This window comes from Ovis canadensis, chromosome 11 (genome assembly GCF_042477335.2).
Source record: "Ovis canadensis isolate MfBH-ARS-UI-01 breed Bighorn chromosome 11, ARS-UI_OviCan_v2, whole genome shotgun sequence".
NCBI classification, from domain to species: Eukaryota; Metazoa; Chordata; class Mammalia; order Artiodactyla; family Bovidae; genus Ovis; species Ovis canadensis.
The window spans coordinates 44,895,264-44,922,429 of NC_091255.1; the positions used below are offsets into that span (position 1 = coordinate 44,895,264).

Consider the following 27,166-nt stretch of genomic DNA (forward strand, 5'->3'; position numbering starts at 1 on the left):
TTCTGTCCTTGCTGCTTTCCCATCCGCACCTGTTTCCCCAGCTTTCCGCCCTATATTAGCCATTCAGTGTCTCAGTTTAATCCCTTTGGTCCTTTGTCCCTGTCTGTCCCCATCTCCATCAATGTTTGCTGAATAAATGATTAATTGAATATCATCTCTCCAGTTCTCGCATTCCACTTCCGTCTCTATGAATCTGTCCCTTGACCTCTGAGCCATATTTTTTTCATCTGCATCTGAAACGGAGGTTTAGATGTCATGAGGGACAAAGGAAAGGGATTATCGTCATTGTGATCCCACCGTCGCATCCGCCTCCTAGACTCCACCCACATCTTTTTCTCCCGCATCCTCTTCTCTGCCCCCAGCAAAACAAAGGGTGTGATCTCTCATTCTGCCACGAGAGGGCGCATTCGTCTGTTCCAGCCCGGACCTGCGCCTGCGCAATATTGGGCTAGAGCTGGGTGGCCAGTCGGAATCTCAACAGACCGCCCCGCCCCGGGCTAGGGATACACGTCAGAGGCGCTTGCTGAGCGCGGCGGCTGGAGGGGACCCACAGCCTCTTGTCCTCCCCTTCCGGGTCCAGAGGATGTTCTCCCAAAACATCAAAATAGTGAGGAGGACCCGAGGGGAGGCAGGGGACTGGACACAATGCCCTCTTTCCTACCTTCCCCATCATCTATATCATTCCTCGGACTTAAAAGGACAATTCCATTTTTACCCACCCCCACGACATTTGGGGGAACCAGCCTGAAGACCTAAGTGTACCCATAATACCCCTCCCCTACTCGGCCTTTTATCGGTGAACTTGTCTTCAAAGGGGTTCCTTGAGCCTCCTGACCGCCCACAGCTATCAGTCTTGAATCTGAGAAGGCCAGAGGCCACCCCCTGACCGCCCACAGCTATCAGTCTTGAATCTGAGAAGGCCAGAGGCCACCCCTGGCCAAACATTTTAGCTTAGAGGAGGTAACAGAATGAGAGGGTCTGCCTGAGGTCCCACAGCAATCTGCGCCGCTAGATCTCTGGACTTGGAGCTGAGTCCTGTCCAGACACTCCCTTTCTGTAAAGTGGGGGCAATAAGGGTTGATGAGATAATGGAAGTGAAAGTGCTTTATAATCTGTAAAACTCTGGAGGAAGTAAGGGGGCTTTTATTTATTTATAACTGACAGTGCAAGGCAATAGCTGCCCAGGGTCAGCCCACTAGCACAGCTTGAGAGCTGGGAGAGGTCAGATTTAGAAGCCATCTCTTCTAGAGGATTAGGAGATAAACAGAATTTCACTGTCTTACCAAGGACTTGCCAACATGGGCCCCAGTCTCACCAAAACCAGAAGGAAGGTAGCTGAGGTCATCACTGAGAAGTAACAGAAGCACCACGGCAACGACTTCCAGTGAAAGGTATCTCCATCAGGCTGCAGGAGGAGAGAGATAATTACATGCCTGAGGCCTGGGGCCCTGGCTGGAGAGATCACTGAAGTATTGTAGATTCTGACACTAAGGAAGTGCTGAAGCTCTTGAACTTTGGCAGTCTGTTCAAACTGCAGGCCATTGTGCCCACAGTTGGGATGAATTTCACAACATCACATGGAAACTTGACTCTTGCTGCTGTAGTTTAGTATTTTCACCCTAAACCTTGGACAAAAGAAAGAAAGGAAACAAAGTCTCTGAACTTTTTTTTTTTTGCAGATGGTATGATTATTTATGCGGAAAACCCAAGAGATTCCATAGGTATGTTGTCAAGAGTTACTCAGAGAGATCGCCAGGATGCTGGACAAAATTTAACATCCAAATTCAAATAGAATACAGAATTCAACAGTGTTTCTATACTCAAGCAATAATTTATTAGAAACTAATATCTTTTTAGAAAGAAATCATACCCAAAATTAAAATTGTACAGAACCCAGAAAAAAAAACTTAGAAAAGATATTAAAAGATATTTATGAAGCAAAACTAGGCTATAAAACCATAAAAACTACCAGCTAGAAAAGGAATAAATTGAGCGATGGAGAGATATATTAAGTTTAGGGATGAGAAACCTCAATGTCACAAAGACAGTTCTCTCCATAAAAATCTTCTGATTCAATCCAAGCCCACTAAATATTGCAACAGGGTTTTTCAGAGAGCTAGGCAAACTGATTCTAAAATTCATATGGGAGAGAAGAGGACCAAGAAGAGATTAGACAATTCTGAAATGAAGACTTATTTGAAAGCGATAGTAATTAACACAATGTGGTATTGTTGCTGGGCTAGACAGAGATCAATAGAATAGAGTGCCCAGAAACAGATCCAAGCATATGTGGGAATGTGATTTATGACGGCAGTGGCCTTGCAACTTAGCGAGAATACACATTTCAATAAAAAATGTTGTAACAATTGACTTTTCATCCATAAATGTTAATTTCAGATGGATTAAAGATCTGAAAGTGAAAGACAAAACTTTAAAATAATTAGCAGAAAATGTAGGAAATCTCAGGAAGGAAACGTTTTCTTAGATGAGAGACATAATTTATAAAAGATCAATTTCACTACATCACCAAAAAAAAAGCTTTGTCCTATGAAAATGACATTATAAACAAAAGATAAGCAACAGCCTAGATGATAATATTGGTAGGACATACAGCAGATAAAAGGTTAGTATGTGGGTATTGATCTCCTACACATCAATAAGCAAACGCAGAGCTTTGAGTGCCACGCCAAATGACATTCTTTTCCTTATTCCTACTGATAGACTCCTGATTCAAAAGTCAAGGGTCTAGGCTTTGGATGAGGCTGGGCTTTCCCCGTTCCCATCAGGCGAACAGTGATTGGTCTAAGGAGAGCATGCTGATAAAGTTCCTCTGGTCAGTGATTGGTTTAGATATAGATATGTATACAGTTCTGTCCACTGAGACCAGAAGGGAGATTTCCTGTGGGACTCTGGGGAAAAAAAAAAAAAAAAACCACCCTGAGAAGAAAGCATCATTTATTTTGCTTCTGGACATTGTTGTCTGCATGAGACACCCAGGGAAGAGGCAGCCATCTTGGACCATAAGGGGGCCAGCCTAGGAAGCAAGAAAGAACCTCTTCTTTGATGTCACAGTTGAGTCTCTGAATGAACCAAACCTAGGACTCCTTGTTATGTGAGATAATATAACTCCCTTTTTTTGCTTAAACCACTTCTAACCAGACTTTCTGTAACTATATCAATAGTTGCACTGGGTAGCGAAGGATGTGGATGTAAGCAATTTGCCTGGAAGAAACCCAGATGGCCAATGAGCATGATAAGATGTTCTGCCTCAGAGGCAAGGAATGCAAATGCAAATGAGATACTACTTCACACCCATCAGATTAGCAAAAATAGAAAGTCTAACAAGAGCAGATGTTGGCAAGGATGTGGTCAGATAGGACATCTTTTACAAATGCTGGTGGCAGGAGCATAAACAGGCTACAGAACAGCTCAGCAGGACTGGTCTAGGTGACAGTGTGCCTGCAGCCTTGGCTTCCCGCTCCGAGGTGTACACTCCAGAGATGGGTTCAGATGAGCACAAGGATGCTCATCACAGCCCTGCTTATTACAGAAAAACAGAAACAACTCAAAAGCCCATCAGCGGAGGAGCTGATAAATAAGTTGTGGCTTGTTCATATGATGAAATAGTAAACAGAAGTTAAAATCAATGAACCAAAGCCACATATGTCAATGTGGCTCCATTATGAAAAGCACCTCAAGTGAAAAAAAGACACAAATTATACATACAGCGTGATGGTCTTATATACATTTTAGTAATACAGAAAGCATTATTATATGCTGATTTATGAATACTTAAAGGTATAGAAAAAGTATGAAATTATGGGCCAGACTTAAAAGGGAAGGAAATTCTGACATATGTTACAACGTGGGTGAATCTTGAGGACATTATGCTATTTGAAATAACCCAGTCACAAAAGGACAAATACCATATGATTCCATCTATAATATAGATTATATATGATGCACCTAGAGTAGTCAGTTCAGAGACAGGAAGTAGAGTGCTGGTTGCCAGGGACTTGGGGGTGGGGGCCTGGGGAGTTACCGTTTAGTGGATAGAGTTTCAGTTGGAAAGAGGAAAAAGTTCTGGAGATGGATAATGGTGATGGTTGCATCACAACACGAGTGTACATAATGCCAGTGAACGGTACACTTAAAATGGTTAAAATAGTGATTTTTATGTTATGTATATCTGACAATTAAAATGGTTATTAAAAAATTCTGGACCATAAAGGATGCATTCCAAATTTTTGAGAGTGGGTAGCGTTGGCAGTGGGATTAGGGAGCCAGAGAAAGGGGTTTCAGCTAATTCTCATGTTCTGTTCTTCTATTTGAAAGAACCTGCAGCAAAAATGACACAATAACAGCAGGATTTTGTGTTTTGTTTTGTTTCCTTTTGGCCACTTCCTGCGACGAGGGATCTTATTTTCCCAACCAGTACCCCCTACTTTGGGAGTGCAGTGTCTGAACCACTGGACCACCAGGGAAGTCTCTGCTGGTACTTATAAATCAGTTTTGTTTGTGGACTTCCTGGGGGCTTCCCAAGGGGCACTAGTGGTAAAGAACCCGCCTGCCAATGCGAGAGATAAGACAGATACGGACAGGTTCAATCCCTGGGTCAGGAAGATCCCATGGAGAAGGAAATAGCCACCCATTTCAGTATTCTTGCCTGGAGAATCCGATGGACAGAGGAGCCTGGTGGGCTACAGTCCATGGGGTCGCAAAGAGTTAGACCCGACTGAAGTGACTCAGCAGCAGCAGCAGTTGGTGGAGCAGTGGATAAGAATCTGCCTGCCAATGCAGGGGACATGGGTTTGATTCCTGGTCAGGGAAGATTCCACATGCCTCAGAGCAACTACGCCTGAGTGCCACAACTACTGAACCTGCTCTCTGGAGCCCAGGAGCCGCAGCTGCCAGGCCGACATGCTGCAGTTACTGAGGCCCCTGTGCCTAGAGCCTGTCCTCCACGACAAGAGAAGCCACCCCAATGAGAAGCCAATGCATCGCAATGAAGAGAAACCCTCTCGCCCCCCACCCCCACCCCACTCACCCCAGCTAGAGAAAGCCCACACAAAAAAGTAACGAAGATCTGCCTCAGTCAAAAAAATATTTTTTAATTGTTTGTTATGTGATTCTCTTTCTTTTTTGGCCTCTCGCAGGGATCGAATACAGGCCAACAGCAGTTGAAAGCACCACATCCTAATCACTGGACTGCCAAGAAATTCCCTGAACTTTTCTTATTTTTTAAGAAACTTTTCAAACTAAAAGTAAAAACGTAGGTGTGTAAATTCTTTTCTCTCTCAGAACAGAGAGTTCTCTAAATAGAACTGCCCTGAAGTGGCAAGATTTGCCACCCCAGTCCTCACTGTCAAGGCCACCTGAAGTGCAAGGGGTTTAGCATGGAGCCTTAGAGCTGAGCTGCTTTTGCAGAGGGTACCTGGGCTAGGCACATGCAGCCCGCTGAGCCTGGTGGAGCCAGTTGTTAGGGAACCTGGCAGGGCCAGTATCTGCTCTCCCTTGACCCTGGGCAGGTGAGGCAAAGGCTGACGGGAACATGCCTTTTGAGAGCCAACCTCTTTCCCAGGCACCCACTGCAGACCCAGACAGCACATGAACAATAGAAACCAACATCAAAACACGGGAATGTGTAATAATAGCACTTGGAGCAGGCAGGAAAAAAAAAGGGTTCTTCGAATCTGCTGATGACAAAATAACATTGCTCAATCTTTCCCTTTTTTTTTTTTTTTTCTTTGACTTCCTTGCATATCTCTCGAGTTCCCATAGCTATGGCTGTCTGCTTTACAAAATACATATTTACAAGCCCTCTAAGCCTGGCTAAATATAGCCTTTCCTTTAAAGCAACTGATGATTTGGAGAAATCTTTCCTCTGTCCTATCCTTTCCCTGCCCCCAACACACACACACACACACACACACACACACACACACAGCCTGACTCCTCCTTCTAGGTCTCCGTCCTAAATCTCAAGGCATCTGAACTTTCCAAGTGACATTAGAACAAAATGTGGAGGGTGAATGAAAGAAATAGGGGCTCAAGCAGAGGGATCCAGGAAAGGCAGTCTCCCAGCTGCGGGAGGACCTCAAAGAATCCCTCTCTCTGCAGGGGCACTGGGGGCCTTGAGACACTAAGAGGCAGGAATGAAAAACCCTTTGGGAGGTAGAGAAGCAAAGTCACCTTCACTCCAGGGATGATCCCAAAAGATTTGGAGACAAGGTGTGCTTATATTTCAGAATCTCATATAATAGACCTTAAAGGGAAACGAGAGGCCCCATAGCCCAGTGGAGACACAGGTAGAAATGCAAATATTGATGCCTTGTTTCAGCCACACCTCCCCACACATGTACACACATACCGTTACATGTTTGGATAGCCATGTAATCAATAACAGCCTACACACCAAGTTCAGACATTCAAATTTGAACAATTTGATGAAACTGAGGCTTAGGGAGTAAAAACAATTAGCCCAACCAAGGTCGCTCAGCAAGTGGGTAGAAAAGTGTTAGTCACTCAGTTGTGTTCAATTCTCTGCGACCCCATAGACTATAGCCCACCAGGCTCCCCTGTCCATGGAATTCTCCAGGCAGGCATATTGGAATGGATAGCCATTCCCTTCTCCAGGGAATCTTTCCCACCCAGGGATCAACTAAAGTTTCCTGCACTGCAGGCAGATTCTAAATGCATGGAGGTAGGGCTTAGTTCATGCTAGGGCATGTAGCTCAGAGGGTAAAGCCTCTGCCCACAATGTGGGAGACCCGGGTTCGATCCCTGGGTCAGGAAGATCCCCTGGAGAAGGCAACCCACTCCAGTACTCTTGCCTGGAAAAGCCCATGGACGGAGAAGCCTGGTAGGCTATAGTCCATGGGACATCACAGGGCTTAGTTCAGACCTTATAAACCTCTGTCTCTTTTCTCCAAAACTGGAAAGTCACTTCCCACTTCATGTCTCAGCCTTCTTCATTCCCACCGGGAAGAGGTCAGCCAGGAGCCACTAAGGCCCCTTCAACACTGACATCCTGGATTTGAGCTCTCCTGTATGTAAAATGTATTCACAGGCAACCCTTTCCAGCATCCTCAAATTAGCCCAAATCTCTGGCAGAGGAGGACAAAAGCAGAGTAGTTGGAACAGGGGCCACTGGCTCACCACAGAATGACCAAAGAGCAGGGTCTAGGCCAGCCTTTGCTCAGGTGACCCTAGCCTCGGAAACACCACTTTCCTAGGCTAAATCTCAAGACCCAGGGCTGGAAAGAGAAGGCAACCTTGGCTTGCCCACCCCAGGAGTCCAGGGCCCTAAGAGCTCCAGATTTATTTATCACAAATCAGTTCTCTCTGCATTTCTCACCTACCTTTGCAGTTAACACCTGATGTTTAAAAGGCAAGCCTCAAGGAGCAGTCTCAGAAGGCCCTCCTCAAATTTGAGGATAGGTGGGAAAATAAGGAGGGGCTTTATCTGGAGGAAGGTTGGGTTCGAATTATCTCCCCCTAAAGAAGCCTCCAGGCTTTTTAGCAACAGCTGGAAAAGGCACACAGCCTATCTTCTGTGTTCCATCCACTTTCACTTCAGTTTACCCTTACTGAGGACAGAAAAGCTAAGTAATTTGTCCAAGGTCACACAGCTAGTAAGTAGTGGATCCAGGATTTGAATTCTGGCAACCTAGCTCCTGGGCCAGCTTTGGGAACCATTCATTCTACTCTATTTCACAACAGAGCTAAGGAAGGGTTAGAAGACTACCGGGCAACCGCACAAAGGATAAAGGAGAGAGAAATAATGGTTAAATTACTCTGGGAGCTGAGTGAGGATCTCAGCCTGAGGAATGAAACTTAGGTTAAAACCCTTCAGTTTGGGCGTAACCATTCCCAAAGTAACCGTCCTCCTCACCCTCCTCTTTCTGCAGGTGTGATTACTGCCTCGGGCAGGCAGGGATGGGTGGAGAAGATAACACCCCATTCCCCACCCCTCTCACAGGCTAGCCTGCCTGGCGCCTGACCCCAGGGAAGGACAAACTAAAGCACTCATTGCTTCATAAAAGCTGCTTTGGGAATCTTGTCTGGGGTGGTCGGGGGCGGTGAGGTGGGGGGTGGTCCACTAAGCTAACTGGGAGCCCAGGAGATAATGATTCCCTTTCCTTAGCCTCAGTCATCTGAGCTCTGGGCTGGCTCCAATCTTCCTGCATCCCAAAGTACTTAAAGGGGTTTTACTCTTGGAAGTCTCAGGACAAGAGAGACCCAAGCATCCCAACAATTAGAGTTCAACCCAAGCTGCTGCTGGAGATGTTGTTGGGGGCTGGAGCTGGGGGGTGGGGTGTCTACTGGACCTGACAGTTGGTTCTTAGCTCCTCCTCCCATCCTTAGAAGCTGGCTTCCCTACCTGGCCAGAAGCGTGGGCACAGACCCCTTGGGCTGGGATCAGTTAGAATGACTCATCAAAGGGTGTGGGAGATTCTGGGCAGAATACCCTGGGGCCTGAGCCCTCCCTCAATCCACACAAGAGCTTTTGAGGACACTGCCCAAACACTCAACTAGTGAGACTTCTGTCTCACCCAACTTCCAGAATGACGTTGGGGGTGGGGCCTGTAGGTGGGGAGGGTCAAGTCCCAGACTTGAGCTTGGAAACCCAAGTCACTGAAGCTCCTGCTCAGAGTCCAAATCTTCCCTGTCCCTTGGCCTCAGGATTGCCAGCCTCAAGATCAGTCCTGTGGCTCCTGGCCCCTCCCTGTCCCAATATTCAGGGTTCCCAGGAGGCGTCCCACACCCCATCCCCCACGAGCTTTTGCACGTGCTACCCAGCTTATATCCCACAAAACCCACACACATCCCGACAGTGGAGGGAAGAGAGAATTCCTTTGAACAGCCCTTCTAGGCAAGGGGGGCGGGTGGTGGGAGATCGGAAAGAAGAGGAAGAGGATGGAAGGGAAGAGGGAGGGGGAGGAGGCAGAGGCTGCAGGAAGGCCTGAGATGCAGGAAGCAGCTGGGAGTGGGGGGAGGCTTTGTGCCTGAGGTGTTCTCTGGGTCCTAGGGTCCACAATGTTCATTATTTTCTGGGCTCTGTGGAGTGAGGCTGCGCATCTCCATCTATCATGGCCAAGGGGGTGGACCTTCACTCCCAGGCCCTGAGCAAGGGTACAGGGCAGTCTCAGGCCCCTTGTTATGCATGGGGGGTTGAGGAGAGTATCAAAACAGCTGCCAGGACAGCGGACGTAGATGTCACTGCCACCCTTCCCCTCCCTCCCTGCAGTCACACTTTCACACAGTGGCCAGAATCCTTTAGATGAGAGATAAAAGCTAGAGCTCTCACTGGTGAAACCCGGGCCCCAGGCCTCCAGAATTCCTCCTCCAAAACTCCTTCTTCCTGTTTGAGAGGCAGGAATGCCCTAGTAAGGCCCTGAAGACAGGGATTCCACCCCTCATTTCCAACCTGGGCCCAATGCAGGCAGTTGATAGCATACCCTCTTCAGAATTCCAGAGGGCAAAAGCCAGCTTCAGGCGGCCACATGGGTGATGAGGACCATTCCTTTCTTTCCCTTTCTCCTCCACCATGAGACCAGAAACATCGGGCCAAAGTTTCACACCTTAAAAAGTACAAAGGTTCCCTATTGTTAAAATGCAGATTCCAAGGCCAGCCTCTGAGATTCTGCTTCACAAAGTCTGGGGGAGGATCCAGAAATCTGAATTTTAAAAAAGTTCAAACTAGGCAGCTCTGAGAATCTTGAAAATGATCCTTTGTCCCTCCCCCATTATTCCCCCTCCACACTCAAGAGTAGAGGCCCACACTGAGGCTACTGAGTGGTTGGACTGCCTTCCCCCAATATTTAGTGAAGGGCTTCCCTGGTAGCTCAGGCGGCAAAGAATCTCCCTGCAATGCAGGAGCCCGGGGTTCAATCCCTGGGTCAGGAAGATTCCCCGGAGGAGGAAATGGCAAACCACTCTAGTATCCTTGCCTGGACAATTCCATGGATAGAGGAGCCTGGTGGGCTACAGTCCATAGGGTCGCAGAGTCGACACGACTGAGGGACTAACACACTTACTTAATATTTAATGGGGGGGTGAGGTTATATATGTTGTGAGAAGCTACAGTCAGAGGTTGGGATGGAAGGGTTGAAGAAGACTGGCCAACCACTGGGGTCAGCGGAAGGCTATGGCGAGGGCCGGTAGGGGAGGAGTATGCATTGGGGTGGAGGGGAAGGGGAGGGCTCACAGGCTCCGGTCCCGGAAATTCGATCCCTTTAGGACCCAGAGATGCCAGTCCCCCAGCGGCGGCGGCGAGAAGGGCAGCCGCTTGGTCTCCGGCAGCCGCCGCTCGGGCAGAGCCAGAGAAAGACCGAGGCTCGGGGCGCGGGGGGGAGGGAGGGAGGGAGGGTGGCGCGGCGGCGGCGGCGGCGGAGCGGCCCGGGCCGGCCGAGCAGCTATGGGCGCCCGGGTGCCGGGCCCCTGGAGAGCCAAGGCCCCCGACCGGGGTAGGGGGTGCCGGGGCTACCAGCCCCGCTGACACCGCCTCGGACGATGTGAGCGGGCGCCTCCGCTGCTGCAGGGCAAGCGGTCCCACCGGCTCCGAGCGCCGCTTTTCTAATTTGGGTGGGGGCCACCATACCAGGCCGCTCGGGCTTTGGTAGAAGGGCGGGCTGTCTTTGGCAGCTTGGTTGGGGGAGGCGATCCGCACAGGGCGCTCGGAGATTCTTTTTTCCTTTTTTTTTTTAAAGCGAGGTTAACTGTTTTGGGTAGCTTGGTTTTGGGGGGAGGCTTTAAAAAGGCCTTTCGGGGTTCCTTTTCTCTGGGGGAGGGGGCGGTGGTCCCGACTTGGCCCGCCGCCTGTTGGAAGGGGGGAGCGGGAAGCGTTGGGATGTGAACCCAGCTCCCCCCACTATGATGAAGACGGAGCCACGGGGGCCTGGGGGTCCCCTCCGGAGCGCCTCCCCGCACCGCAGCGCCTACGAGGCGGGCATCCAGGCTCTGAAACCTCCCGACGCGCCCGGGCCCGACGAGGCACCCAAGGCAGCCCACCACAAGAAATATGGCTCCAACGTCCATCGCATCAAAAGTATGTTCCTGCAGATGGGCACGACGGCGGGCGCGCCGGGTGATGCGAGCGGCGGCGCGGGCCCCACCGAGGCCCTGCGGGCGCCCGAGCGCGGCGTGCGCTTGTCGTTGCCGCGGGCCAGCAGCCTGAACGAGAACGTGGACCATAGCGCCCTGTTGAAGCTGGGCACCAGCGTATCGGAGCGCGTGAGCCGCTTCGACTCCAAGCCCGCGCCCTCCGCGCAGCCCGCGCCGCCGCCACACCCGCCGTCCCGGTTGCAGGAGACGCGGAAGCTGTTCGAACGGAGCGTCCCCGCGGCCGCGGGCGGCGACAAGGAGGCCGCGGCGCGGCGGCTGCTGAGGCAGGAGCGCGCTGGCCTGCAGGACCGGAAGCTGGACGTCGTGGTGCGCTTCAACGGCAGTACCGAGGCGCTGGACAAGCTGGACGCCGACGCCGTGTCTCCGACGGTCAGCCAGCTAAGCGCTGTCTTTGAGAAGGCCGACTCGAGGACCGGCCTCCACCGCGGGCCCGGGCTGCCCAGGGCCGCGGCCGCCGGGATTCCCCAGGTCAACTCGAAGCTGGTCAGTAAGCGGTCCCGGGTGTTTCAGCCGCCCCCGCCGCCGCCCGCCCCGTCGGGGGATGCCCCAGCCGAGAAGGAGCGCGGCCCCGGAGGGCAGCAGCCCCCGCAGCACCGAGTGGCCCCCGCCCGGCCGCCCCCCAAGCCCCGGGAGGTGCGCAAGATTAAGCCGGTGGAGGTGGAGGAGAGCGGGGAGTCGGAGGCCGAGGCAGCGCCCACAGAGGTGATCCAGGCGGAGGTGACAGTCCACGCGGCCCTGGAGAATGGCAGCGCCTTGGCAACCACCGCTAGCCCGGCGCCTGAGGAGCAGAAGGCTCAGGCGGCTCCCGAGGAGGAGGCGGCGACCGTGGCGGTGCCTGAAAAGGGGGTGGGCAATGGCCGGCCCCCGGACGTGGCCCCCGAGGACATAGACGAGTCCAAAAAGGAGGACTTCTCGGAGGCGGACTTGGTGGACGTGAGCGCCTACAGTGGGCTGGGGGAGGACTCTGGGGGCAGTGCCCTGGAGGAGGACGACGAAGAGGAGGAGGAGGAGGGGGAGCCCCCCTACGAGCCCGAGTCGGGGTGCGTGGAGATCCCAGGGCTCTCGGAAGAAGAGGACCCGGCCCCGAGCCGAAAGATCCATTTCAGCACAGCGCCCATCCAAGTGAGTGAGCCCCCCTCCCCGCCCCCGCGCCGCCCCTGCCACGTGCGCGCAGTCGCCCCCGCCTCGCCAGCCAGCCGGCTTTGGCAGGCTGAGTCAGCCCTGTCACCCAGCCCCCTTCCCAGAAGTTACCTCCCTGAGGGGGGCGTGGGGGACTTCCAGCTGTTTGTCAGCGGGGGAGAGTATTTAGGCCTGAGATGAGGTGGCCTGCCCTGACCTGCCCTCGGGTTCCTCTGCCTGCTGCCCCACCCTGCCATGCGCCGGTCCTGGGACACCTGCTTTCCCTTCCTTTTCCAGACATTCTCCCTCCGGAGACTGCCAGAGGCCTGGGCTTAAGTGGTGGGAAGGTGTGTGTGTGTGTGTACCTGTGACCTCAGAAGAGCACCCCCGCTTTGGTCCTTACTCTTCTCTGGATCGGAGGGGCATGAGGAGCTTAGAAACACCCCTGCTTTCCTCCTGCACCAGAGCTGCACACGGGGGTGGAGGAGCCAGAAACTTCCCAAAACGAAGGTGCAGCCCCTCCTTCAAACTGGCTGTAGCCCTCACCCCAACTTTGCAGAAGTGAAAGAGGGAAGCAAGTCTCTGAGGTTGAGCTGAGCTGGGACCATGTGACTGGGGGCCCAGTTCCCTGGGGTCTGTGCTGGGCCAGCTCCCGAGGTGGGGGTACAAGGTTACATAGGCAGGCACTTTCTGTGGGTTTTGAGGAGCCTAGGCCTTCAGCAGGGTATGGAGGAGGAGGGGGTGGGGCTGGGAAACTCCCAGGTGCCTGGCAGCAGCCTCCTACTTTTGCTCTTGGTGTTGGCAGGCACCAAGCGCTCTTGCCTCATTCTCTGGGTACCCTGAAAGGACAGAAGATCCTCCCTTTTGGGGGGCACATACACTGTTGGTGATTGGTTTGTGGGTTGTGCCAGTGCCCTCAGATCCTCAGGAGAGTGCTGGGAGAGATCCCTGGGAGAATTAAGAACCCCAGCCCCCAGTTTCCTGAGGCTTCCCTGGTGGCTCAGATGGTAAAGCATCCGCCTGCAGTGCTCTACCCTCTATTCTTGGCTGGCACATTCAGCTTAAAGACTTTTTCTCACCACCCCTAGCTCAGCTGTGCCCAAGTCCAAGTCTGCTGTATGGGGGTGTCAAGGCCAAGGAAAGTTCAGCCTTTACCCCTCCCCAGTCAAACCCCCCCTCTGTTTGATTGAAATTTCCATAACTCCTGGACACTGAAGCTGCCCATTTCCTCCCACCTGCCCCAGCATCTTAACCTCTGTTCCTCTTCCACCTCCCACCCCAGGGGGCCTGGGAAGTACAGCTCGCCACTCAGGCCAGCCCCTTCCCCCAGGCTGTGACCTCACAAGCCTTTTTGCCTCTCCTCTCCTTTTCTGAAGTGCTGGGATCCTGGAGGCAGAGAACTGAAGGATATGGGGTGTTTCTTGGGACACTGAGGATGCAAGTGGGGACCACTGAGGGGGTCAGGACACCCCACGGCCCTGCCACAGCAGTTCTCTGAACTGCCTGATCCCCTCAGAGGTAGAGTTTGGTCTTTTAGTCCTGAGCCTCTGACTGTCTATATTTGACACCTTACCCTGATTTTTGGGTAAAAAATAGCACATGATTTGGAGCAGTGCTCCCTGACTCCCTGGTGACAGTTGCTCGCCTGTGGTGTGTGGTGCTGCTTTGTGTGTCTGACTTTTGACCTTGCTGGGGATGTCTTCCTCCCCACCCAGTTTTTCCCTCTCTCTGCCCCCACCCCTGCACTAATACTAAGTCCAAGGTCTTGTGCCCCTCGGATGACCCAATTGTTGCCCACAATACAGAGGCTTCCGCTGAGGATAGAAACCTCAATTCTAGATAGTTATCTGGAGAGGGGGACTGGACCCAGGGCCCTCGGATAGGCTGGACACATGGAGGTGGGCAGTGTGAATGGTGGTCTGAGGCCTCTGACCCTCCCGCCTGAGTTTCCTGCAGGGGGCAGGATTTAATAATCTGAGAAAAGAAGGGAGGACAAAGCCTAGGACAGGCTGTGAGGGTGTTTTGGAGGTCACAGTGTGTGTCTGTGTTTGTGTAATTGCATGTGCTTACTCGTGGTGGGGAGGAGTTTGGTTGACCCAGGCTGCCACATAGACTGAGGGATGAAGAGACCCTCTCTGCTGGGATAGAGGGTGAGGGTCAAGGGACTGGCATGCAGAAGTGGGCCAAAGCCAGTTTGCGAGATCTAGGCGCATGGCAGCCCCGTCCTGGGGCTTGGGACCTGTGTGCAGTGGGGACAAAGTCCAGTGACCTACCCACCAGTCTCATCCCACCCTGCTATGGGCTGGCTCCCGTGACCTTGGACAGTGGGTCTAGCATCGTGCATTGTATATGGACTAGGTGGCCCATTTCTCCCAGGAGCTTGGGGCTACTGGCCAGATGTCGAGAGGGCAGTCTGACTGCTGCACCATCGACAAAGAACGCTAAGGGTTTGCGCTCTTTCTCTGATGCTGTAAAGTTGAGGGCAGTGAGTTAAGTGACCATGTAGGCCCCTCCCAGCTAGAGCCCCCTGGTGGGAGCCATGGTGCTTGGGGGGGTGACACTAAACCAAGGCTGGGACACAAGAGCTGCTGGCCTGGGTGCCCGTAGCGCCTGCTTCTGGAGGAGAGGGACCCTGGCAGGGGCCTCGGGGGAGACAGTGTCCCACTCCAGCTGCTCAGGCCTCAGGCCCAGCCATCTGATAGAGCTGCTGCTACCCTTCATCGCCCCCGCTTGGCTCCAAGTGGTGCCAACCTGTCGCTGCAGGCAGTGAAGTGGGAACATGTCATGGTACCCCAAATGGTGCTCATTAACCTCCCACCAGGAGCACCCCGCCTGGACCCAAACTTAGGCACTCCTGCAAGGCCCTTGTCCTACCTTCTCGGTTCTTTGGAGGAGGGTCAGGCTGGGGATTCCCCTCTCTGCTGAGCCACCAGAGGAGTACAGAGGACAGTGAGGCCAGGTTCACTGTGGACAGTGTCAGAGGCTGCCACTTGCCTGCTCTCCTTGCTTTCTGCAAGGTGTTGGGCCTGGGGCCTCCTAATGCCCTGGGGATAAGGGGAGTACCTCAGAGAGCTGCAGTTCAGAAGGGAGATTGAGGTCTGGCCACGTGGGCAAGGCCATAGGGGCCCCTCAAGAGGAGGGCCTACCCATTCTCCGTGCGGGTACCGGTGGTCCTTCTGCCTCTCTCCTCCACCCTGGCCGCTTCAGGTCCAGGCGAGCTGGGTCCTGGTGCTCCGCTTCCTCTTTCTGCCCTTCTCTCTCCTCCCCCCCACCCCGTGTCTCACACCCGCTCCCCCCTCCCCATCTGGCATCCTCCCGCATCTCTTCCACTCCTTATCCCTCCTCCTCTTCCCCTCTGCTGCTCAGCGTGTTCTTCCTCTCTCCTGCTATCTGTGTCCACCCTCGTCTTTGTCTGGGATGGGGACTGTCTGTTGGCCTCTCTCTGGCCTGGGAGCCTGGGTTCATGAGTAGGACAGTTTCTCCAGCGTTGACCTTCCTTTCCTCCTCTAACTGGCCATGCTTGTGTGGTCAGGGCTGCAGGAGAGAGTCATGGTGGGGATGTGGCAAGGCTAGGTCCCTTTCTGCCTTGCCCCCTAACTCGGAACTGGAAGGGCCCCACTCTGAGCTGGGAGCAGCGCGGGCTGGGGAAGGCCTCACCTCAACCTGTCTGGGGGTTGGGGAGGCCTCTGGCAGGAGGGGAGCGCAGTGGTTGGTGCAGCCTGCCCCTCCAGCCTCCTCTCACTGGGTTAGCCCTTGCCCTCCTATTGGCGCCTCTGACAAGCAGCCTGTTCCCCAGGTGTTCAGCACCTACTCCAACGAGGACTACGATCGTCGCAACGAGGACGTGGATCCCATGGCAGCCTCTGCTGAGTACGAGCTGGAGAAGCGGGTGGAGAGGTTGGAGCTGTTCCCTGTGGAACTGGAGAAGGGTGAGCTGGGCCACTGGGCCTCTGCCTCGTGCCAACTTCCGCCCTGGGGGGACCCTCAGGGCTTCCACTGAGATGTTCTGCTTCCTCTAACTGGGCCTCTGTCAGCAACCCCCAGCCACACAGACTCAGCCCATTCCAAACCCCCACCACCACGCTGTCCCGCTGCACTCTGCTGCTGCAGTTGCCAGGCCCCTCACGAGCACTGTGGGCTGGATCCTGGGCTCTGCGGGCCAAGCCACAGTGGGAGAGAGATGGAGCGGGGAGAGGGCAGGCATGGCTGGAACGCTCACATCTAAGTGCATCCTTTGCACAGTGAGGGGGCCGGGAAAGGAAGGAGGGGCCACTGTCAAAGCATTTAACAGGAGACCTGACCAGACCTGGGGGGATCCCCAAGGAAAGAGACGCTTGAGTTGAACTCTGAAGAGGAGATGAGGGGAGTCTGCAGAAAAGAGGAGAGAGACCTGGTAGATTCGGAGGGTGGGGGAGAAGGCTGTGCATACAAGACCATGTCAACCACTTTTCTAACATGGACTGGCAACCTTGCAAGGTGTGAGAAAGGTATTCTAGAGAGACTATACCAAGCTGTGCTGTGGGGCAAAGGGTTGTACATGGTTGGAGAGGGGCCCCTCTAGTGTGGACACGGTGATTGCCGTGTGGGAAGGGGGTTGGATTTGAGAGATTCTTGGAAGGTGGGATTGACGGGATTCGGGGGTTACTTGGCTTCCACAGAGGCTGCAGCGGGAGGGAGGAATCCAGGTGACTCCCAGGCCCTGTGAAGCGGGGGCAGGCTGGAAAAGCCTATTTGTGGGGGAAGATCTCGTTCAGATGTCAGAGGCCCATGAGACAGAGGGGTGCAGCTGTGGAGAGAGGAGTGGGTCTTGCGGGAGAGAAAAGCAGGAGGTCTTGAGTCACTGAGGCTGTGAGCAGGGATAACACTGCTTAGGGAGGGGGGCGATCAGCCCCCTCGTGGCTCCCCCACCGGTCCGCATGGCCACTACACACCTCATCTGCATACACACAGTGCCCCCTCAGCACGCCCTGCTGCCCATCAGTTCTTTGGCTGGGGCAGAGGGCAGACAGTGACCCAAGAGCATCCTAGTTGGCTTGGCAAAGAGAGAGTGACAGAACCACATGTGGGACATCCCCTCAGCATGGAGACTGCTTCTTGAGGTGAGGCTGTGCCCCACTGTGAGGGCTGGGGATGGGCCTCTCACTCTCTCCCCTGCAAATCCTCAACCCATCCTGCCCCCCCTACTGGCTTCTCATCACCCTCTGTTTCACAGACTCCGAGGGCCTGGGCATCAGCATCATTGGCATGGGGGCCGGGGCGGACATGGGCCTTGAGAAGCTGGGCATCTTCGTCAAGACCGTGACTGAGGGCGGCGCAGCCCATCGGGACGGCAGGTACCGCCTCCCCTTCCTTTATCAGCCACCGTCTGTGGGGCAGGTCACTGGGCAGGTCATGGGCCAGTGCCTGTGTGGGGCTCAGATGTTTGCGGAGACCACTGTGCCTGTTGCTGGCCCACTCCCCAGGGAGCGGTGAGCAGCACAGACGGGGCCCTTGGCTCCGTGGCACTCGCATGCTGTGTAGGTGTTGTGTTTCGGGCCATGGTGAGGAGAGCGTGGGTGCGGAGGCTCTGTGCCTAGTAGAGTACACATTGAGCTGTCTTTTTCATTTAGGAAATACTGAGCCTGTGACACTGTTGCAGGGCTGGTGCCAGGCCCTGGGAATCAGTGATGAGGGCCTTGCCCTGAAGAAGCACGTAGTGTAGTAAGGCAGATGGGCATTCAAGAGGGCACGCAGGAAATGGTGAAATGGACAAAAGTACAGGGTGGCACTAAAACCTCAGTCAGGAGGGCTTGACCTCTTGGGGTTTCAGGGAGGTCTTCCTGGAGGAAGTGACATTGGAGTTGAGACCTAAAGCATGAGCAGGAGTGGGGTGTGCAGTGTCCCAGGCAGGGCATTGAAAGCAGGCAGGTGTGGCTGGAGCTAGATACCACGGGATTCAGGTGTCTTATGAGGTTAGAAGAGCCCGTGGGGGTGGGCCGGGGAGGAGGCTGCTCCTTGCCTACATGCTTATGTTTGGCCCCTGAGGCTGGAAGGTGTGAGTTCTGTGGGTCAGAGGGCTCAGGAAAGAACCCCTGGAGTTCTGGGCAGCCCAGTGAGCCCTTTGGAGCCTCCCCACTGTGTGTGAACTGCTGAGGGGGAGTGGGAACAGCTGTAGGGCACCCCCAGGCTGTAAGTTAAAGGTTAGTATCAGGGTGCCTTGTGCTACCTCTAAGCCCAGACCCCTCCATGTGGCAGAGGTGACTGTTTATTCCTGTGAGGACTGGGGTCATGCTGCTAGAGGTGGAGTTGCCTCATTCAGGAAGCTTCTGTCTGCTGCAGCCCGGATGGCATGGCGGGCAGGGGTGGGAGTGAGCAGAGAAGGGAAGGTGACCACCCCTGCTCTTTTACTTACTCCCGCATTTGAACTTCCTAGAGCCTTTCCCATGGTTGCCTGTTGGCCAGTTGAGGAGTGTGTGTGCGTGTGAGGGTGTCCCCATGTGGGGTGGGTGGTGGGGGCAAACTGTTTACAGCAAATCATTTCCTCCTCTTCTGTGTGGGAGCCCTGCGAGGAGGCCTGGCACTCTGAGGGGAGATGGGAGTGGAGGATGGAGGTGGCCAAGTGTCCCGCCCATGCTTTTCATCCCCCTTGCGGTCAGGCTGGGCCACTCCCATCTCTCCTTGTGGGAGTAGGGAAACAGGGCTTTCAGTGCCATAGCTGGAGTGTACTGGGGGCTGTGCACGTGTGGTGGGGGGACTAACCCTGTGGGACTGTAGTGAACACAGGTCTCGGGCAATTGAAAGAAATCTGTGGGCTCAGGTCTGTGCAGAATGGGTGTGTAAGAGGGCTGGCTGCATGTCACGTGTGTGCTAGAGGCCCTAGCTGGTGTGCGTGGCCATGATGAACTCTGTGGATGTCACGCTGGTCTTGTCGAGTGATGGAGGAAGGGACTAGTGTGTGATTGTCTTGGGAAGTGTGTCTGCCTGGGTCTCACTGCCCACGGGCCTGGCTGATACCTGATCCTCCAGCCTCATGCCTCTTATGCAGGTAGACTAAGTACCGGGTTCCTGTGGGGACTGAGCTTGAGTTTCTGATGGGAAGTGGGCCGTGTCTACCCCAGCTCCACAGTTCCCCTCGGGATCCCCTAACCAATGTCACCCACCTCCCTCTCGCCCGTCCCCAGGATCCAGGTGAACGATCTTCTGGTGGAGGTGGATGGAACGAGTCTGGTGGGAGTGACCCAGAGCTTTGCAGCCTCCGTGCTCCGGAATACCAAGGGCCGCGTGCGGTGAGGCCCAGGAGGGTGGGGGCGTGGGGAGTGGGAGCAGACAGGAGGCTCAGCCCTCATCTGGCCACTTTGCCCGCCTGTCCACACCCAGTTAAGATCCTCTGTGGCCCAACTTACAGAGAAGTTTCCACTGTGGAAAGGAATTGCTGTGTGCTCGTCCGTTGCCCCATCTCCCTTCACGTCTCCTGCCCCTGACCACTGCTGGCCACCAGCACTCAGCCATCAGGCCTGTTGTCCACCATGCCTCCAAACTGGCCTCTTGGTTGTCTTCTTTCCCCCGTCTGTCCTGACTATTCATTGAAGATCCTAAGATGTGCAGGAAGGATGCCATCCAGATTGGGGTTCATCCCTCCCTCCCTCTAGCCTGGTATAGTCTGTGAGGACTCTCCTCCTTGGGTCTGCCAACTGAAGAGGTTGGGTTAGAGGCTCCCTATGTTCATCTCTGGCATAACATTCAGGGACAACTCCCTGCCCACTCCAAAAGGGGCACTGCCCCCAGGAAAGGGTGGTAGAGAGAAACAGGATGTGGGTGGCCACGGAGAGGAGGGGCTGGTGCCTGGAAGTTCCACAATTTCCTTTCCATCCTAATCTCCAGTTGCCATCATCCCGCCCCTTCCTGAAGCTCAAGGACTTGGAGAGCATATAAGACACCCCTCCACAGCTCCAGGGTCAGCTTTGCCAGTCCCCTGCCTCATTTTCTCCCCTGTGGTGAGGGAAGAGCTACACTGGCACCTCCTGACCTCATGTCCCTGACAGCCTAGCCTGAAGTTTGGCTAACATCTCCCCATCCCCCGAACTGGCCAGGAGAGCTAATGAGTCTCTGCTACTCCTGGGAAGAAACCCAATAAGGGCCCCCTGTTCCCCCATTCATTATTAACACTCTGCAGCCTCTGGACTCGGCCCTCTCATTTCACCTCCCCTGGGAGGACGTGGGTATTGATAGGGGAGTACCAACGGGGAGGATGGTGGCATTTCCAGCTAAGGACAGAGGAAAAGGAGACAGTGCTGGTACCCCTGCAGGTTTATGATTGGCCGGGAGCGGCCCGGTGAGCAGAGTGAGGTGGCCCAGCTAATTCAGCAGACCCTGGAACAGGAGCGATGGCAGCGGGAGATGATGGAGCAGAGATATGCCCAGTACGGCGAGGATGACGAGGAGGTAGGGACTCCACTTGGCTGGGAGCGTCATCGTCCCCTGGTGGCCTGATGGAGCATTACAGCTGTCCCCTGCCTCTGCCACTTTCCCAGGCCTTGTGAAGAACCCCAGAGTGCCCCTCCTGTCCTGGGGAAGCCCCTAATCTGAGAAGGAGTGCACATCCCTCCCTTAAAGAATCTCTAATCTGATGGAGGAGTCACACCCTCTGTCTTCAGAAAGCCTTCCTGGTCCTACAAAGAAAACATAGTTCCCTCTAAGAGCCGCCACCCTGAGGGGAACTAGTCTGAGGAAGGAGACAGCTCTAGACCTCAGGGGACCTGCTGCGTGAGGAGGGGAAAGCAAAGGCTGTTTCTTCAGGCGTCTTAGTCTTTTAGGGGATAACTCCTGCCTTCAGGAGACTCTCCTGAAGTCAAAACCATGCCCCTGGTGTGGGCCCCTGGCTGAGGGAGGAGGTCATGAACCACACGCCTGGTTGCTCCCAGTCTGCCGTGGACCAACCACCGCTGGTCTCAGCCCTAGTCGTCAGGGCTGAGGGAGGCTGGCGTGGGCAGGGAGCACAGCCTCCTGTTCCCCTTCACAGACGGGAGAGTATGCCACCGACGAGGATGAGGAGCTGAGCCCCACATTCCCAGGGGGCGAGATGGCCATCGAGGTGTTCGAGCTGGCAGAGCATGAAGACGCCCTGTCCCCTGTGGACATGGAGCCCGAGAAGCTGGTGCACAAGTTCAAGGAGGTGCGCAGGGGCCCCGGGCTGGCGGAGGGCGAGGGCAAGCCAGCATTCAGTGCCGCAGCGCCCCTGCCCCAGCCGCAGCTGAGTGTCTGTGCCCTCGCCCCACAGCTCCAGATTAAGCATGCTGTGACTGAGGCAGAGATCCAGCAGCTGAAGAGAAAGGTAAGAGCGGCGGGAAGTGGGGGAGGGGAGGCCATGGGTGGGGGGGGACAGCCTTCCACCCTCACAGCTGTACATGTCAACCCTTGTCCACCACCCACAGGCGCATGGAAAACAAGCTGCTCTGAAGTAAGGGAGGCTAGTGTTAAGAGCTCAAGCTCTAGACCATCTCTCCACCACTCACTCCCTGCTCTGGGCCTCATTCTCCATAAAATGGTTTGATAATAGGACCATTGTGAGAATAAAATAGAATAATACATGTAAGGTCTTTAGTACAGTGTCTGACACATACTAGTTGCTTAATAAAAAGTTGAGCTATTAGCTGTCAGCCCTCTAATAGCTGAACATGGATGTCTTCACGTTCACACAGTCCCACACATGTCCTCTACATAAAAGCCTAGCATTTAGCCTAGCCTAAATGCAAACCACCCAGAGATCAAACACCAGCCCAGATCCCAGGTACATGGTACCCACAGACCCACCCACTGAGACACCTAGAGACACCCACTCTGCTCAGACATAACATGAGGACAGTGGACCCATCATGCTGCACAAGCAAGACTTTTGTGTCCGTCTGCTTACGTGTCTGTCTGCTGTGAGATATAGGACGTTTCATGGAACATGCACATTCTCAGAGAGATGCCATGTACAGATACCCGCACAAGCATACTGGGTGCCAGCACCCTTACAGGCATAGGTACAGACTTCTGAAGCATAGTCTGTGCTGGGCCCCTACTGGGCCTGGGCATCAGGAGTCCCGATCCCCATGGGACTCCCGTGTGGCAGGGAGAGGCAGAGGCACACGGGTTTTGCACACATTGTGCGCCCAGGCACACACAGGTGCGTTCCCATATGTGGGCTTAGACCAGCATGCCTGGAGACAGGAGAGTGTGAAGCTGAGCCCCAGAGGGAAGAAAGGGTTTCGGTGACTGAGGCAGAGGAAGGGCATTCCTGGCAGGGAGACAAGCGTGAGCTTGGAGGCTGGCTTTGGAAAGAGACCTGCAGGCTATGGCAGCCATTCCAGGGCGGGGGCCATGGGGAGGTAGAGCTGGATTGGCAGGATGGGCTGTAGCAGTATCCTGACTCCCCACTGAGGACTCCAGCCTGGATCCTGTGGCCATATGAGACCAGGAGGAGGAAGGTCACTACCCCCAAAGTGGGAGGCATGAGGGTGAGCAGGACTTGGAGACTGGTGAACCAGCTAGAGGCCCAAGTGGTGCCCTGGCAGGTATGGGCAGGGCTACCCGGGGCACAGGCAGAGGGTGTATAGGAAGGATGGATTCGAGTTGGCAATTGTCGAGGTGACAATTCATGTTCTTAGAGTAGGTGCAGAGCATGAAGGGAAGGAACAAGTCAAAGGTCTTTTAATTTATAAACACCTTTGGGCTTCCCTGGTGGCTCAGATGGTAAAAGAATCTGCCTGCAGTGTGGGACACCTGGGTTCAATCCCTGGGTTGGGAAGATCCCCTGGAGAAGGGAATGGCTACCCGCTCTAGTATTCTTGCCTGAGGCTACCGGCAAGAGCAGCCTGGCAGGCTACAGTCCATGGGGTCGCAGAGTCAGACACGGCTGAGCAGCTTTCACTTTCTTTCTAGTGTGGCACCATCCAATTCGTGTGATGGGCAAAAGATGCCCTGTGTGGCTTAGAGTCTGCACACCAACATTTGTACATAGAAGTTGACACAGGCTTTATAGGAGAGGACAGGTTGCTGAACTCCTAGAGCTCATGGAACCTGATGAAGCTGGAATGTGGGGGGCTGTGCTGTCAGAGAGAATCACAGGAGACTTCTGGGGAAGTGAAATACTGAGCTCAGCTGAAGGCTGAGCTAGTGGGAAATGATGAGGCAGTGGGAGGGTAGATGGAAGCATTCCAGGCACAGGGAACGGTGAGGCGAAGCCCTGCAGCAAGAGGGAATGTAGGTCCAAGGATGTGTAGGAAGGCCTGTGTGGCTGAGACACAGAGGGCAAGGGGTGTTTACAGCCAGCAAGGTTGGAGGGGCAGTCAGGGGCTTGAAGCTCAGCACTGGGGTGGCAGTGAGATGATGGCACCTTTGGCTGGAGGTGGGCTAGTCAGAAAAGGAGGAATAAGTTTGTGTGGGTGGGGCCAAGTTTGGGGCAGGGTGCCTCTGAGGAACCCGAAGAAAAGTTGGGCTGGAGATTTGGGGCTCGGTGCACAGAGGTGGTGAAGAAAGTGAGTACAGAGGGAACAGAGGCCCTATGACTGGGCTGTGGAGCTAGGAGGTCTGCACTGGGGTGGCACGGGCGCTAGGCGAGCAGCCAGGACTATTTAGGAAGCCGCAGAAGCCAGGGCTACAGAGAGGGAACAGAGGGCAGTGGTGCCCTGTTCTCACCCATCTACCATCACACTGTGTAGCCTTTGTGAGCTTGGCAAGGCAGGAATCAGTCCCACTTTACTGATGGGAGGAGTGCAGCTTAAGACAAAAGTGGCCTTACCCCAGGTCACGGAGATCATCAGTGATGAACGCGGGCGGCCTGCCTTCTAGGAGTGTAGCACGTGTCAGGGCTCCTGGCTGGGACAGATGGGGTCCTCCCTCTCTGGGTTTCGGTTCCCAGACTCAGCCAAGGAGAGTCAGTAGTTGGGGGGCAGTGGGCTCTATATCTGCCGGAATCATCCAGAGACTTGTCCCCACCAACCCAGGGCTGTTCCTTCCTCTCAGCTGCAGAGCCTGGAGCAGGAGAAGGGGCGGTGGCGGGTGGAGAAGGCCCAGCTGGAGCAGAGCGTGGAGGAGAACAAGGAACGCATGGAAAAACTGGAGGGCTATTGGGGTGAGGCCCAGAGCCTGTGCCAGGCTGTGGACGAGCACCTGCGGGAGACCCAGGCCCAGTACCAGGCCTTGGAGCGCAAATACAGCAAGGCCAAGCGCCTCATCAAAGACTACCAGCAGAAGTACGTGTGGGGGCTGGGAGCCCTGGACCTCAGGAGGATGGAGAGGCCCGTGGTGCCCTTCCCTCCCCACCCCAGCCAAGTAGGGGGGCCAGGAGCACAGAAGTTGGAGGGTCCTGTTGAGGGGGGTGCCTGGGTTCGTAATGACGGTGCCAGAGCCAACAAGCCAGGCCCCAGAGGCTTTGGGAAGGCTGGGGATCTCCAGACCTGAGAACAAGGAGTGGGCAAGAGCTGCCCAGGTGGAGCCAAGGACAGGGCTGAGACCCTGAGACTCTCTGAACGGAAGCCCGACCACACAGCCTTACCCACTGTCTGTCTCCCACTGATCCCCAGGGAGATTGAGTTTCTGAAAAAGGAGACAGCACAGCGCAGGGTTCTGGAGGAGTCAGAGTTGGCGAGGAAGGAGGAGATGGACAAGCTCCTGGACAAGGTAAGCCCAGGATGCCCCAGGGGCAGGAGGGAGCAGCAGCTCACTCACCCTATGGATCCTGGAGGGAGCTCAGGGTCATGTCCCCAGCAGGGGGCCAGGCGGGGCAGGGCCTGAGGCCAGTGCTTAGTCCTGATGCCTTCTTCCCGTTTTTTTTCAGATCTCAGAACTGGAAGGAAACCTGCAAACACTGAGGAATTCCAATTCTACTTAACAGGAATCATTCCTTAACGGGACAATAATTAATCCCCTCCCATTGTCCTCCCTCCCCTGTCCTCAATACTTGACCCCGCCCCCTATCAGCCTGGGGACAGGTGCCCCAACTCCCCCATGCCTCCACCCCACCTCACCCAGCTTCAGGGACCAGAGGGCCCACATCATATAGGCCCCTTAAGGTGGCCCAGGCAGACCAGGGCTGGAAGGATGGCCTCCTTGCCCATGGGGCTGGGGCACAGAGGCCGTGGAATGCCAGGGGCTGGCCTGGGTGGTGGATGAACACAAGGACCTGCAGACCAAACTGCCAGACTTCACAGCCTCCAGCCTTTGTCTCTGGACTGGAATGGGGCTGGGGGCTCTCCCAGCATCTCACCGCCTGGAGGCTGCCTCCTGATCGCGGAGCTCCTAGGTGGTCCCTGGGCCTCTTGACTTGAGATTCTGCCGTCTTGGCCCTTCCCTCCTCCCCTACCATTGTGCTGTTCTGTTGCATTCTTATCCTCCTGCTGGGAAGGGTTGTCTCCACACCTCCCATCCTTGTCCACCCTCCCAGGAGGGATAGAGTCCGCTCAGAGCCTGGAGGCTGGGCCTGACCCTGCACTGATTTCTCATGTATCCTTCATGAAAAGGGGAGAGTCCAGGACATGGTGTCCAGCTCCCCCTTCTCCTGGGGCAGCAGCCCTCAATTTCTCCTTGTGCCTCCCCTCCCCCAGGTGCCAAATAGCCATAACCTCCTCCTGGAACCATTGTGTGGCCTCTTTGGGGTCCAGGTGTCCTGGCCAAGCCTGGCAATGCAAGGGAGGAGAAGAGGTCAGTTTAGAGGGCCTGATTTTAGGCAAGGGGAACATTTCTTACTGGAGAGCCAAGTCCCGTCCTGCCCTATGCAGGGCCACACCTGGAAGCCTTGTACTAACATCACAGAGATTCAGCCTCACCCCACCCACACCCACAGTTTTCCAGTGTTTTGACTGGAGGGCAAAATTTTACTACTTTTCTTCTTTTTGGAGACCAGGGCTGCGCTGCTAGCAGCCTGCTTTCTAAGTGAAATCGACTCTGTTTCCCCACTTTAACCCCAAATCGGGGCTTGGACCAAGGGAGGTGAGACCCCTACCTCAGGTCCCCTCCCCTTTCAGAAACCATCTCATTTTTGCCCCTTCCTCATGCCCCTGCCTCAGCCTGGGTTTTTGTTCTTTTTTAAAAAAACAACCCCTGTACCATCCGTTTTGGCTTCCTCTCGTCCCTTGTAAATAGGCCATGCCATCAATCAGTATTTCAGCAATCTCTTCCTGCCCCGAGATGTGCGCCTACCCCCTGAAAGAGCTGGCTGTCTCAGTGCCTGGGCCCGTGCAATTCACCTCCTCGGCCTCAGCAGATGGAGGGGGCGGGGCCAGGGGCGGGGCTGCTGGGGGGGCTTCCGGTTTCTCCGGCCGAGGGCCACCCTAGCCCCGCCTTTTGTAGGACTGCGTCTCTGTATATAATATATATATGTATGTATTGTTCCCGGTTTTGTACGGATCATGCCCTCTGTCAGGTCACCCCCATAAAAGCAGTCCCCAGAGCTTTGCCGCCTGGTTTCTTGATTCGCGGGAGTGGGTGAGGGAGGCCAGTCTGAGTCAGGCGGTCTGCCAGTGCTACCTCTGACCCTGAGGAGCTTTATGAGAACCCTTGTTCTTGCAAACTCCATTTGCCACCCTAGCTCCCATCCCTCTGGACTGGGATTTCTAGAGCATTCCTTAGGCTCATCACTTTCAACCCTTTCTTATAAGGCCTCCAATGGAATTCAGAGGATGTGTTAGATACGGTAATGGAGATACCCAGCCCCTACTCTCCCACTAGGCACCCTGTAGAAGGTACAGGAAAGATTAAAGGTGGAGGTGGTAGCTGGGGATGGGAAGTGATAGTCAGAGCAGTTTTGTGCCCAGGGTCTTAGAAAATCCCTCTGGGGTTGGCCAGAGAGAAGTAGTCCTAGCCCTCTATCCTGCCCGCAGCTCTGGTTGCTAACTCACCAGTTCTAATCCCAATGGGTCTGGGAGTCCAGATGCCAGGGTTCCAAAGACAAGTCCCAAAG

General features: G+C 54.7%; 1 protein-coding gene across 1 annotated transcript; it reads left to right on the forward strand.

The window, feature by feature from the left end:
• The first annotated feature begins 10,026 nt into the window (after positions 1-10,026).
• PPP1R9B (protein phosphatase 1 regulatory subunit 9B) lies at positions 10,027-26,656 on the forward strand. The gene is made up of 10 exons (XM_069543149.1): positions 10,027-12,249; positions 16,043-16,175; positions 17,459-17,579; positions 19,407-19,511; positions 20,532-20,667; positions 21,245-21,397; positions 21,503-21,556; positions 24,232-24,461; positions 24,792-24,888; positions 25,046-26,656. The coding sequence occupies exons 1-10, from the start codon at positions 10,876-10,878 to the stop codon at positions 25,097-25,099; spliced, it is 2,457 nt and encodes an 818-aa protein (XP_069399250.1). The 5' UTR covers positions 10,027-10,875; the 3' UTR covers positions 25,100-26,656.
• The last annotated feature ends 510 nt before the right edge of the window (positions 26,657-27,166 follow it).